This window comes from Sinohyriopsis cumingii, chromosome 3 (genome assembly GCF_028554795.1).
Source record: "Sinohyriopsis cumingii isolate HCF-2022 chromosome 3, ASM2855479v2, whole genome shotgun sequence".
NCBI classification, from domain to species: domain Eukaryota; kingdom Metazoa; phylum Mollusca; class Bivalvia; order Unionida; family Unionidae; genus Sinohyriopsis; species Sinohyriopsis cumingii.
The window spans coordinates 56,937,508-56,953,096 of record NC_142963.1 but is presented as its reverse complement, the minus strand read 5'-3'; the positions used below and the strand labels follow the sequence as shown (position 1 = coordinate 56,953,096).

Sequence of the window (15,589 nt, the reverse complement as noted above, 5' to 3'; positions counted from 1 at the left end):
TAACCGATTTCCCGTTAAGCGCTAGTCGTGATATTCGCATTTGCCGACATGGTCCGGTACTGCTGGTCACAATATTAGTAGATCTACAGCCGATTAGTACAGTTGGCCCGGTAGCAAGCATTTTAGCCTCTTTTAATCTATATGTATAAGAGTAGTTTTACAAATGCTTTTGAGAGAAACTGGGGCCTAACCGGAAATTTGCTTCGCGCATGCGTCAAAACACTGATTTGAGTTACCATTCAGCCTGGGATGTAAGATTTTGAAAATGTCTTCACCACCAAGGAAAAAGAAATGTATTACCCAAAAAGTGAAGTTTAATTTGGAATATATATCAAAAATTGGTCGTGAATTCTGCCATTAAACATTGATATTCATTCATGCTTTTTGCACTCAGCGTGTCATTGCAGAGACAATGTGAGGAAGCATGTCGGTTGCAAAAGACACGTAGAAGTTGGGAAAATTAAGAATTCGCAGATTTCAGCTCTGGAGTATTTTAAACCATTTGCGGAAGACCTGCAGGCTACCAATGCTGAAGCATTATTTGTGAGTTTTCTTGTCGAACACAATCTACCTTTATCAGCTGGAGACCATGCTAAACATTTGTTATGACAAATGTTCCCAGACTCGAAAATCGCTTCCAAACTTTCCTGTGGAAGAACCAAAAATGATGCAGCTCCTGTGCATTACTCACAGCAACAGAGAGAGCGAAAGAGTATTTTCTTCAGTGAGGAAAAGTAAGACAGACTTTAGGGCCTCCTTAGCTGCAGAAAATTTGTCAGCAATTTTAGTCCCCAAGATCAACCAGCAGGCAATAAGTCGGAACTCTTTAGAAAACAAATTTACGATCAAGCAGTTGAGGAAGTTCAAGTCTGCCACAGTATCATGTCTTGATAATTAAAAATTTCTGCATATATGTAGTGTTTTATTTTTATTTTGTGAACTTGATATAGTGTAGTATTGACGGTCGGAGTGGTCAGAGTGGATGGAGTTATTGTCATGGTATTTTTCACAAATTCATGTCCAAATTCACGACTTTTTATCCCTATTTTCACTAATTGTGAGCCTGGAAGGTTGGCAGCTATGTATTATTGTACTGTTCGTCATGGACATTGACAAAAATAAACCTCTTATATCTCCATAAATATATGCAGGTACACATTTCTGTCTTGAACTAGGTCCATTTCTAGTTACCGTATAGAATTAATTAATTTAGGAGATTTTAAGTAGGTGTGAGATGTAGGGTTCATACTTTTGCCTGGTTAGTTCTTAGTCTTCTTCAAAGTATACATGCTCCTATCCATAATGTGGAACCAGTCTATACCCTGATTATTCCAGATCTCTGTCCATTTTGGGTATAAATTGTGATGTCTGATGAATGATGAGTATTCTGCTTCGTTTCTCAATAGATTCAAATGGAAGTTATCAAACCTCCTTGGGAGACATGGTTTTATCAAACTGAACATTTGTCTTGATTGTAAATGATCCTAATATGAAGAACAAATTATGAGATATTCCATTGGCCAGAAGAAGTAAAAAGCCTAGATAACTTGTGTATGGATGTACAGTATTTCATGGGGGTAGGGGAATTCATTGTATTATTAGTTTACATTAATTCCAATGTAATGGCTATAAAGTTTGTATGCAACATAGAGAATACTACCATGCTTTTAGTAAGAGTTCAGTAGCATGTAAATTTGAGAAGTGCAGAAGGGGGAGGGGGTCTGATAAAATGTATTAACTTATTCCATGGGAATTTTTTAAATTCATTTCTTGCATTAAAATCGGAGAAAAAAGGATGAAAATCTGATTCAACTTCATTATTTTTAAATCATCTGCTTTTTATGTCTCCAGACAATAATGGTGTTAGGGCCCCCCTGGTCATAATCAGGTTTGAAATTATAAATCAATGAATGAACTAAGTTCTGTGCATTGTTTATCTCTTTTATGCTTTTCATTTTATAAATCAGTTGGTGGGGTGGGTACAAACAAATGGGGAGGTATATTCAGACTATAAATGTTTGTTTCAGAGGCATGGTACATTTTTTAATTATTAATTGATTAATTAATTAATTATTAATTGATGAAGAATAAAAGACAAGATCTTTTGGAATGTTTCCTGATGTTTCTAATTATTTCTACAGTGGGTTCAGGCTGGGTTCATCCTCTCCAGTGTATTATATCACTTTAGCATTCCTTGCCTTAAATAACAATGAAATGTAAACAAATATTGGATGCTAATAGAATTGTCCCTTATTAAAGACTACTCAGTTTAATACTACAGTCCCCACCTATGCCACAGTTTTGATCAAAACAAACATTATTCTCGAATGAATATTGTTACCTGCTACAGCCATTTGCAGTTTATGAGACTAAAATTAGATACCTTTCTGTACAGAAGGATTTTGTCATACGATCAACATTTAGTTGATCATTGTGAACAGTTCAGAAGCTTAGAAGTAAAAAATCTTATTTTGCTACAGAAAGGTATCTATTTTTAATTTCATAAACACATTATTGTTAGTGAGCTCTTTATTGTTTTACACATGTAACTACATCATTCTGTTTGATTATGTATTGAAAATATGCATATTAAGAGATACCAACCTGTAATGTTGCCCTCTTAGTAAATGGGGTGGTTAATTGGATTTGGCTGGCATTATCTAGAGGATGACCTCCCTCGATATTATAGCCTGTTGGGAGTGGAAATAATTCTATTTCCTCAACTTCCTATTCTCTACACTTCGTCCCTTCCTGGACTTCCTAGTCCTTTATTATGAACTCATCACTTCTTTTTTTCAGACTTTCGTCTTCAAACTGTCCCATCTCTCTCCCAGAAAGCTGTTCCTTAAAGGACAAAATTACCCCTAAATCTCTGTATGTATCATTTTCTACACGTACATAAAATCCCTCACTTATGTTACTCAGAACCATACTAGCTATCCACACTGCATAAATTCTGACTTCATCCGATAGAACATCACCCTCGCTTCACAGCAACGGGCCATAAATTAACACATTTGCGGTATCTAACGTTACCATATCTCTTTATCTACGCTATCACATGCTCAATACTATTGCATAAAATTCTAAAATTTCTAGCTTGCAGCAATCCCAAACTTACAAGATTATTCAGACATTACAAAATCAGATATACATATGCAATCATCATTAACTCATGATAATCAGTATCCTAACAGACAAAGGAAATTATTTTATATAACCCTGTGAAATCCTACACCTATGGAAATTTGGATAGCATGCGATTGTCAGTTCTATCAATGAACTAGTAACTGTAAAATTAAAGAGATAAATTGCATAACAACTCTAGCATCAACAGATTTCCATGAAATTGAATAAATGATACATAATATGGATCCTAGCCATATCAGACATTTGCATTAAACAAACAATGAAAAATAGAAAATTACATGGAAATTAAAATTGCATACCTTAATGCTGTTCTCTTTTAGAAATTGTGCATCCTAGCACTAAAACCTGTCTTTTTTTTTTACAAGACAGCCACCTGGTCCCCTATTCTTGTTTAACAAGGAAAGCATTATTCTTTTTAGGCTTCCTCTGGGCCATTTCTCCTGTCTCAGGATTTCAGACTAAAGAATTTTGACCAAGGTCATCACTTTCAATTCTCATTACTTCTAAAGTGTACACCTTCATTTATTCTGGCCAATTTTCCCAAGATAATCATTTCTTTATTAGATTTTGACAGAATCCCTGAACTATGGTGCATAACAATTTCCCTTTGAAAATAATAATTTGACATGGGTTCCTATCAAAGGGTTATGGTTGGTAGCTCAAATGTTTACATTCTCAGGACAGTGTTACAATGCCCTGGTCAATCTCACTGAGTCATAAATACTAGCCTTTCAAGCTTTAACACTGACATGGGGGAAAGAAAAGAAGAAAGGTTGAAGTGACCCTTCACAAAGACTTTTCTGACTTAAATGTAATAAAATTATAATGCTCAATGCATTCAACTTTAAGGTTCAGTACAATTCAAAATTTGACACTTTACACAACCATTTTGATATTTGAAAAATCTTTCATATTTTTAACATCAGATTTAAGTATAGCAATCTGATTCCCATTTTCCAGTCAGATAAATACACAAAACTGCATAAATATTTTGTTCTAATTGGGCAGAAAACAAAGTATATTATGGCATATTGTTGCATCAAGACCCTCAGGCTGAGACATATTAATATGCCTTATCAAAAAAGTTCTTTTTTTCCCAAACTTAGAACCAAATGCAGATGTGGTTTTATATCTATTATGTACCTCTTTTGTTATGTTTTTAAATATTTTTCACTGTAGTTTGAATGAAATTCAGAAAAAGTTGGGGTTTTTAACATTTCAATTTGTACATCTAAGAATATTGACATGCAGATGTCAGTGAAAACATCTAATTAGCAACAGTGATGTGTGATACAGAAATATGGATTGAACATCTGTTTCAAATGCTAGATCTACCATGCAAGATTAAATGGGTAGGTAATAACATTTTGTGTAGGTGAACTGCAACCAGTATATCAAGGTCATCCGAACACTTGCAGTGTCTAATTGTATTTTTTTTTTAGAGGACCTCAAGGGTTGTATTTAGTTACCCTCTTTAAATAAAGACTAGTAGTAGTAGTAGTAGTATTTTATGAAAGCATACCCAAGTGTTTGTGGTAGACAAAATATAATGGAGATTTGACCAATCAGAAATTATGCCCTGATTCAGCTGAGAATATTTAAGGAAGATATCAAAACTAATGTCTTATGATGGTAGTACATAACTTAGCAGAAACACACATGTACTAAAATAATTTTGAAACTGGATTGAGATAGAATCAATGCAATGCATTTGCAGTCATTTTTCAGTATGTCACAAGACAAAAAATATGATTGTTGGGATCATGTTTCAGCCGAAAGGCACTTTGAATTATTGAGGTTTAATGCTTCAGATAAATCAATAAAAATGTGGAAGACTACTATTTTTATATTAAGATTTAAATTTGTTATGTTTTCCATTATGTTGTCTACCAGTATGTCCATCCATGTGATATCAATTTATGCAGAACAGTTTTACAGAAAGAACTCGATCAATTTTGGACTTAAAAGTTCACAGGTCAAGGTCACTTTCACTGAAAGAAGAAAAACAATTTGTGCATAATAACTTTAATTGACCACCATGTCCAGTTTCCAAACTTTGTGGGGTTTGAAAGGTCAAAAATCAAGTTCACACTTATTGAAAGGAGAAAAATAGTTTCCATACAATAACTGCATTTCTCCATCATGTACAGTTACCAAACTTTGTGGAGCATGTACTCCAGCTGAGAAAAGAAATTTGGTTTAAACACAGAAATGTAAGTTATCTACATAGGAGAATGTTAAACATGGGATGGGTATATAATGTTCCTTTCATAGTACTCTCCTTAAAGCTGATATTCTTATTTCAAATCAGTAGGGGTTGTTACCTCTGCATACCTAAAATATGGTACATTATACATAAAATTGCAGGAATATTCTTCTTCTGTGATTAATTGGTTAGTTAGTTAATTATATTGTCATTAATTTGTTCCAGGCCTTTGATCAAGAGTCTGGCTCCAATGTCACTTACCAGATAGTAGCTGGAAATCCCAGCCCACCTGCTTTCCTAATGGATCTGCGGGGAGGTAACCTTAGTATGACCAGAAACGTCAGTTTTGATGAAACTCCAAACAAGACAGGATAGTAAGTGGGAGGACAGTTGAAAATGATGCCATATATGTATCCCTCAAGGGATGTTTTGCAGAATTTTATACTTGTGCCCAAAAAACTATGACTTTAACTTCCTGAGTAAAAGATATTGTTTATAAAATAAGTTCCAGAAGTGTGCAAACACAGATTCAACAGCAGTAATACAATATCTGTCACTTTTGCCTTGCTTACCTATCAGAGAAAAAATTACCCTCATCCACATTAGAAAATTCCAGCCTTCCATGGATAGAATGTTCTAGAAAGCCTAGAGCACAAAGAATACAGATACAGTCTGATTTCCACATCATAGGCCCATGCACAGTAGCCATCCTCTTTTCCATGGACACCATTTATGAATTTGTTGATGCTCTAATCAGAAAAAAATTTCATTCTGGCAATCAGAACCTTTTTTCTGTATTATTACCGTGTTCAGTCCTTAGTATATTTATATTTATTTGTCATGCATAAGCTGTGTTGTGACATTTTAGGCATAATTATGATACTATTTTATTAAAGAGTATCCTTCCTTTCTTCATCAAGTACATTATCCAATCACATTAACATTAGGAATTGGGACTGCTACCTACCTAAATCCAGCCCTCCTGTAGAGTTGAAAAGTATGTCTATATTTTGTCTAAACAAAGGAAGGTAACTCATACAGAATACCTCCCTTATCTCAGGGGTGGGCAAACTACGGCCCGCGGGCTGCATTGGGCCCACCAAGGGCTTTCATGTGGCCCACCAAGGGTTTTCATGCGGCCTAGGAATAAGTCATCATTTGCACTGACTCTGTTTATGTTACTCTGTTTATCAAATAAATGTGCTTCTTTTGAAGTTTAAGTTTAAGTTTTCAACGATTAACAACATATTAACAACTGAAAATTAATTATGATGTTATTTAGAAAAACCTTTTGTTTTTGCTATTTCAAATATTAATTATTTAACTTAATGAACTATGCGGCTCGCGACAAGGTGTAAATTTTTGTATGCAACACTTGCACTGCAAAGTTGCCCACCTCTGCCTTATCTTGTTAAGTGGTGTTCCATATACAATTTTAACTTTAGCTGCAGAATGGAGCTCCAGGTGGTTGAGTGGTCTAATGAGTTTTCCTTTACTGATTAGTGCCATTTTACCTCTGTCAACATGGGTTTGAGTCTCAGGCTCAGCCAATATGTAAGAAGCTGCCAGTAGTTTCTCATGGGTCAGTGGTTCTTGCTGGGTTTTTCCTGAGTTCTTCCTCCACCAGTTATACTGGCCACTATGTTATAGCCCATCTTGCACTGAGTGTTAAACCCAAAAACAGAAACAAAAATTGCTGCAGACTGTCAACAGGTCTCCAAGAATGAATGAATTTTTATCCTTTTCTGTTAGCCAGCCATCTGAAAGTACTTTTTGGTGTTGTAGTAAGTCAGATGATCATACTAAGTAGTGTATACTAAATAGTTTTTGTATTTTGGTGAAATTTCAAATATTTTGTGAATTTGTTACCACTTCATATGACATGTTTATGTCAATAACGCCATATTGCAGCTACTTAGTACCACAGTACAGCTGTTATTGCCAATTTGCATTATCACAGTATTCGGATATATTTATAATATTAACAGTGTATATTTAATTACTGTTTATTTAATCCTTGTTAATTCCATCAGTAACAGTTATGCTTTTTCCATTCACAGATTATTGTTCATTTAGGACATCTAACTATTTATACTTTCATTTTTTTATATTCATAAGCCATTATCTCACATTATATTTACATCAGGTGTGTTTTCTTCCTTACATTTTCAGATAGTCTGTGAAACATGGCTATGAAATGTAAAAAATGTGCAAGCATTTTAAGGTTTTGGTAGACAATCATAAATCCTCCCTTGCTTAGACTAAATGCTCATCATTCAAAACCTGTAAGGTATGCTCCTTATGGACAGAAGACATATGGTGCCATGTTCTTAAAAAGCAGCTCAATGGCAAGGAAAAAGTGCTTCATTCAAATCTACATTTTAAGTTTACACCCTCCTTCTGACACATTATTTAGGTTAGCCAGCAATACAGGTATGCCTCCCCTCCACCTGTTAATTGCTTTGTACTGAGGATATATTGCAGATGGACACTAACAGAGATTATAAATTAAGGATGATTAACATGATCTATAAAGCTTTGTAAACAAGAATGTGAACAAGCAAATACGACAAAGTTGCATTGAACAAATCTAGGCAATCCACTGGGTATGAGCCCAGCTCCTGCTCAGATATGATATAGGCAGTGAAACTGGGCATATGGCAGTGTCCTATGATTTTGCAAATAGATCTGGCCAGCATCGTTCTTATGGTGAAATATTTACTGCCCCAGCTGTTGAACAACTTGCCCAGCTGTTCGGCCAACGTACTGATCACAGTAATATATTTTCAACCCCAGCTGCCAACAGAACCTTGCAGCCATTTGGTCACAGTTGATATGGTATGATTCATTTGTCAAACATCATTCATCTATATCATCAAGAATGATGTCTTATGATGACTTTGATGCCCAGACTGTACAACCAACCAGACGCCACATGTAACGCTAGTTAAGAGCAAGAGGCTAATCAGCCAAGCTGCCCCACCAAGCCGGCCATACCACCTTAGCCAGCCATGCCATGCCACCATATTAGTGTACAAAATAGTCTGGAATGTCTCAAAACCACCTTTCTTAACCTTCCAGTGCAGAAGATATTTTGGCAGTGCATTCTGATGAGGCGGCAGCATCTTTGCCATATGGAATGACATATCTCAAAACATACCCACTGGAGGAAGAGGACTCTCAAGGCACCAACCATTCTGACTTAGCTGATAAGGACGAGGATGATGTACATTTGTCCTTCAGAATTTTACCCCAATTATTGATGATTGCAGAAATAGCTGGTCACTTATCAGATAAAGTTGGTGATGCTGGAGTTCATCACCCACATGAACCTAGCCCATCTTTCTCCCAAATACATTGACTGCATTGGCCTAGCATTGGAGAAAGCTTCTTCCAAATATGGTGAGAAAGTTACTTCAACACCTCAGCCTCTTCATGATCTCATGAATCTTGGCTGCCTCTACATGCACCCTGTAGTTTCCAGTTTCTTATCTATTAGATCAGGAGATAAAGATGTCAATAAAATAAGGGCATAACCTGATGCAACAGCAGGACAGAGAATGGCTAGCACTAGGAATTCCATTGGAAGCACTACAACCTCAGGTCAGAATCTGCTCAGATGCAAGCTTGTCAGGTTGGGGAACCCTTCACATCGTCCTCTTGGAAATAAGGGCAATCCTCAAGGTCTCTCATATGGCAGAATCAGTACACATATAAATGGAGGAAGAATGGTCTTTTACCTCCTTACTTCCTAAATCCCAAGATGATATGGTATCCATCTTTGGGTTCTAGAGCAAGACTCTTTTATCCTGGGAAAGATGGGGGCTTTACTTTAGGAGATTTGTAAGGCCATAAGAGCTCTGATGGTAAATCTAACTTAGTAGTTGCAGGATTTGGGTTGTGTATGTGCACCTGCAAGCACACAGACACAAATACACACAGATCCTATGAGAGAAGAGCAGTACATTCTCAAAGCACTTAGCCCAGCAAAGACAACAAAGCAGATGATATATGGAAGTGAAGAGAAGTGGTCTCACTCTGCAAGTTCTGAGGAGGCTCCTTCATCAGATCAGAGCCACCTGATTGGTCATTGACTGTGCACTGGGTGCTGGTCTTTGAGCACTAGTCACCAGTCATTACATCCCAGTTGGAATAGGGACCGGGATCAGGTCGATACCTCCCATTCACTATTTGCTGATCAATCATCTTGAGAAAAGGGATTCGGCGTATGCACAACAAAACAGAGAAGGTTATCTTATCTGCACCCCCCCTTCCTGGTGATCCCTCTTAATGCCTATGGAATGCGATGGCATCCATTTCAGGGAAGTGAATTGTCTTTCTGATATATGGCATAATGGACACACTGGACACCCATGCCTTGGCCTTGTAGCAATATTGATGCAGGCTGTTGACCCACCTACATCATCTACTTGTGTTGAGTTGGGGGATGGAGATGCCCAAGGATTCTCATCCTACTGCAAAGTCTTCTGCTTGGGGCAGTCCCATCACTCCCTGCGAGAAGTTGTGAAATGAGTATACCCCAAACCAGATCTTCTCTTAACAGAAAGAAAGGTGGGTTGTGAAAGTCCAGACTCATGGAGGCAAGAGCAGGACAAGGATGTCCTGTCAGTCTTGGTGGACTAGAGTTCACTGAGGATCCAGCTGATCTTGGAGGGCTAGAGTTTGCGATGTTGGGCTGTTGCTGCTTCATGTGTCTAACTCATTTGTTATTGGAATATGTTATTAGTGCAGTCACATACTACTGCCAACTCATACTACCATTGATCTTTGGTGCATCGGAGTGAAGACATTTTTTTCCTTGGGCCAAATAATTGCTGCACAAATAGTGGAGTGGTCCAATCTGCCAGCAACTTAGCAGTAGTGGACATCCCTATCTTAAAGGTGAATTTATTCATTTTTATACCATTTTTTCAGCTCATCAACTCCCCTCTGATCTGGCAAATTCAACAATGCAGTAGAGATAGGTAATCTATTACTGTTATTAAAATGTATCGGGGGGAACTAATGCTTATCTGTAGCTATTGTGAAGCTCCCTACTCACATCCTGTTCTGATATCCCACAAATAATAAAAAGAGGATGGCTACTGCATATATGAGCCAATATTATGGGCATCAGAATGAGCTTGTGTTCCTTCTGTTCTAGGGTTTCTAGAATGTTCTGTTCATAAGAGGATGACATTTTCTAAATGTGGATGAGTGTAAATTTGTCCTGGAAAAGGCAATAACAACAGGCATAATTAAATTAGTTGACCCTACACACCCTAAAAGCCTACATTTTTCCAGATGTCAGTAATCAATCAAAATGTGACAATCAGAAATTGGTACCTAGACTGTAACTTGATCAGTATTCATGCAAGATGACATATATATGCCAGTGTATTGTGCTACTGACATGACAATCTGTTAACAGTTTGGTTTCTTGACAATGACTATAGTTTTCCTTCAAATATCTTTACAAAAGGTAGTAGATAACTCCATAGAATTCAGAGAAGTACTGTATATATTCACTTATAAGATGAGTCCAGCTGCAAAATGCACAGACCCAGTTTGTCTGGCACATTATGTACTGGCAGATCTGGATCTATTGCAGTTTGTTAGGATTAATTGGTAGAACAAACAAGGTCGGCTCTGATTTGGAGGTGCGTTATGCCATGGCAGATCAGGTTATTTGTTGTTTGCAGTTTAACTCAACTTACCATGACCATATATCACAACTCTACATTCTGCTTTACATACCATGACCATATATCACAACTCTACATTCTGCTTTACATACCATGACCATATATCACAACTCTACATTCTGCTTTACATACCATGACCATATATCACAACTCTACATTCTGCTTTACATACCATGACCATATATCACAACTCTACATTCTGCTTTACATACCATGACCATATATCACAACTCTACATTCTGCTTTACATACCATGACCATATATCACAACTCTACATTCTGCTTTACATACCATGACCATATATCACAACTCTACGTTCTGCTTTACATACCATGACCATATATCACAAGTCTACGTTCTGCTTTACATACCATGACCATATATCACAACTCTACATTCTACTTTACATACCATGACCATATACCACAATTCTACATTCTACTTTACATGCCATGACCATATATCACAACTCTACATTCTACTTTACATACCATGACCATATATCACAAGTCTACATTCTACTTTACATACCATGACCATATATCACAACTCTACATTCTGCTTTACATACCATGACCATATATCACAAGTCTACATTCTGCTTTACATACCATGACCATATATCACAACTCTACATTCTACTTTACATACCATGACCATATATCACAACTCTACATTCTACTTTACATACCATGACCATATATCACAAGTCTACGTTCTGCTTTACATACCATGACCATATATCACAACTCTACATTCTACTTCACATACCATGACCACATATCACAAACAGGATACAAAGCTGCAATTAGTTTTGTATAACAGTAACATACAACCCTATATGGATTATTATAAAATAGTTTGGGGTAATTCAGGTGATAAAAACATAGCAAGCTAGTGCATGTTCAAAAAGAGCATCTGGGCTAATATCACTCCAAAAGAAAGCAAGGAAAATTTGGTTGTTAAGTTAAAAATATTACCTATTAAAGACCAAATCTGGCTGAAAAAAGGCAAATCAATGTACAGGAAATCAAATAATAGCACTCCTGAATATTTTACAATCACTGTTCCAGTATAGGCAACCTGGTAATACTCCCCGCTTGTGAACCATGTCTATCAAAAAGTATTAAATTCCTAAACCAAATAAGGAATTTAAAAAAGTTTCCAATACTCTGGAACTTTGCTCTGGAATAGTATCTTTGTTTCCTTCTTCCAAACCCACTATTTCCAGTGGTGTCAGAGATGCGGTGTATTAATAAATGCCTCTGGGCATCATTAAATATACTACTCATCTATGTTGTCACTAATTGCATATTACATGTATATTGACTGTGTGGCTTCAATATGTATGGGTGAGTATCTATATGGTGAAAGGAAAGAAAGTAAATATAATTTGTCTATGCATGTACATTCTTCTATGTATAGCTATGCATGTGTATATACATGTGCATTTGTATCTAAATACATTCATTTCTATAAGAGCCTCAAAGTAGATTAATTCTTCAGCTAATTGTTTTACTCTCTTTAAATAAAATTATTATTATTATGATTGTTATTATTATTATTAGTAGTAGTAGTATTGTTGTTATTATTATTGTTGTTGTTATTATTATTATTATTATTATTATTGTTATTATTATTATTATTATTATTATTATCTAAATGTTGTAGGTAATGACCACTGCATACCTCTCAGTATTTTGTTAAAATGCCAAAATGAGACAAGTATTTGTACTTAAATCACCATTACTTTTTCCTTAGAATGTGCTTCCTATTTTTAGACACCAAAGACTTTGCAGAAATATAATGATAAGAAAAATACAGCTTTTATAGTGGGTTGTGATTTTTAATTCCTTCTTTTTTCTAGTTTTGAATTGATAGTTCGAGCCACTGACAGTGATATTCCTGCCCAGTCCACAGACACAAAAATCATTGTCCAAGTTAGAGTAAGTACAAGTCTTTGGCTAATGCGAGTCATGTGTCAAAAGAAAACGTTACAAAGGATACTTTTGTAAAGTTCATAGAAACTGTAAAGTGCTTTTAAAATTATGTTTTATTTATGGAGGTATTATGGTATGAACATTTTTCTTAAAGTTTTTTTGTAGGTCATAGCCAAAAACACCATGGTACAGCTGAAAATGTTGGAAGTATTTCCTTGATCATTTCTCAGATTGTACACTTAAGCATTCTATAAATATTGAAAAACTAGACAGTTAGCAATAAAAGTATTCAGAACACAAGTAATCTAACATTTTATTAGTAATGATGAATTTATCAAGACATAGTCAATTAATTCTTTCTCTGGAAAAGAAAAAACACTGGCCTACCTTGATTTTTCTAGTCCTGGACCTTGGTCTTCATTAACTTTCAGTTTCTTGCAAAATTTCTCTCTTACTGCTTCATTAATGAGTGTCATCAGATGCCTATTGATGTGGGTAGAAATCAGCACAGTAGAACATTGATAATCCAGATATCAGTGATCCAGATTGTTTGCTCATCCTGAATCCTACCATGTCCCTATAACATATTTAAATCCCCAATTGGTTAAAATCAATTAGAAGATGCCAAATTTTAGAGTACTTAGAGTAACTATCATAATGGCTATTCCTGCGTCTTAAACAGATTGCCCTGGACATGTTCAAAATCTTGGAATCACTTTGTTGGTCCTAAGGTTTCATACCCTCAAAAAGAATGGTAAACTGAGATAATGGGAAGACATAACTTTCCTGATAAAGTTATTTAGCAAAATTGTGTATCGCTGAAGCAAAACAAAATGAGGGTGGAAAAATTGGGGACATCTGTACCCATGAATTTACTAATCTTGCAAATAACCATTCCCATTCCACCATCCAAAAAATATAATAATTACTTAGAGCATTGATTAGTGGTGACAGCATTGTGGTGCTGATGCTGGTCATGGTTATAACAACAATTGTGATGATTAAAATGGTTGGATAGGATTGTGATGGTGACATTGTGTGGTGGTAATCATGGAAAATATAAGTAGTGATCATAACCAGGAACAACAAAATTTATGAATTTGATACCAGTTGTAATTCTGTATATTTGTACAAAATTGGTTTTGGTATTATCTTTTTGTTTTGTCCGCGGTGTTCACATGCTGGTTGCTTTAAACCATTTTTCCTTATGTAAATCAAAATAACTGATATGTAGCTCTTATGACATTTTTTCACAATTTTTATTTTCTATTTTCTTTTTTCAGGATGAGAATAATAACTACCCAGTATTTACTAATCAAGTTTACAGAGCAACAATTAATGAAACAGCACCAGAAGGTATTATCTCCTTTTCAGAGCTGCCCATTACTATCTGCTTCAAATCCACATTCACTGTCCAGTCATTGAAATATCACTCATGGGAGATAAATTTGCAGTAACAAACATAATAAGTTGAATCTTGAAAATGCAAATGAGGAATGTGTTCATTTTGAAGAAACAAATTTAATGAATTGAAGGTAATTAATGACAACTTTATTCTAAGAGTAGTGACTCTAATGGATAAGTTCGTGACTCCAGCCTTGCATCTACATTTACACAATACACAATTAATAGAAATGGTACCTAAAATATTTTTTCTTCAGATATATAACTGATATATACATCTTACTTTTGGCATATATTGGAATCAACTGTGTGGCATGCAATCACCAAATGCAGCTGACAATCTTGTAAACATATAAAAAAATACAAGATACAAATTAAGAAAAATGCATTAGATTATGGTGCAACTAAGGAACTGCACCAGTGCAACTAGTTATGGAGCTGTACCAATGCAAGAAGCTATGGAGTTGTACCAGTGCAACTAGCTTTTGAGCTGTATCAGGACAGCTAGTTATGGAGCTGTATTAGTGCAACTAGCTATGGAGCTGTATTAGTGCAACTAGCTGTGGAGCTGTATTAGGGCAACTAGCTATGGAGCTGTACCAGGGCAACTAGCTTTGGAGCTGTGCCAGTGCAACTAATTACCAGTCCAACTAGCTATGGAGCTGTACCAGTCCAACTAGCTGTGGAGCTGTACCAGTCCAACTAGCTATAGAAGCTGTACTAGTCCTGCTAGTTATTGAGCTGTACCAGTCCTACTACCTATGGAGCTGTACCAGTCCAACTAGCTATGGAGCTGTACTAATCCTACTAGCTATGGAGCAGTACCAGTACAACTAGTTATTGTAGTGTTTCAGTCTAACTAGCTATGAAGCTGTACTAGCCCTACTAGCGATGGAGCTATACCAATCCAACTAAATATGGAGCTGTACTAGTCCTACTAGTTATGGAGCTGCATATACCAATCAAGGTGCCACAGTGGAGTTGTAACAGGGACATTAACTCTGAGTGTGAACTTGGCTAAAGAGCTGCATTTGAGAAAGTGAACTACTTTAACTAAACTAGGGAGCTGCAGAAATACCTGTAGTATTCAGTGGCAAGAGAATGAAGTAACACACAATGAACATCAAATATACTTGACTGGGAATTATTAGAGTGTTTGAACTGGTGTAAAATATATAGCAGT

At 36.0% G+C, this 15,589-nt stretch overlaps 1 protein-coding gene across 1 annotated transcript in view; it reads left to right on the top strand.

Moving 5' to 3' along the window:
* The window catches only part of LOC149802901 (cadherin-87A-like), a 156,072-nt gene that overhangs the window by 59,933 nt on the left and 80,550 nt on the right, over positions 1 to 15,589 (top strand). Inside the window, exons 18-20 of the mRNA XM_089952392.1 lie at positions 5,582 to 5,730; positions 12,930 to 13,008; positions 14,286 to 14,358. Of these exons, the coding sequence (XP_089808518.1) occupies positions 5,582 to 5,730; positions 12,930 to 13,008; positions 14,286 to 14,358 (301 nt within the window). The remainder of the gene's footprint in view (positions 1 to 5,581; positions 5,731 to 12,929; positions 13,009 to 14,285; positions 14,359 to 15,589) is intronic.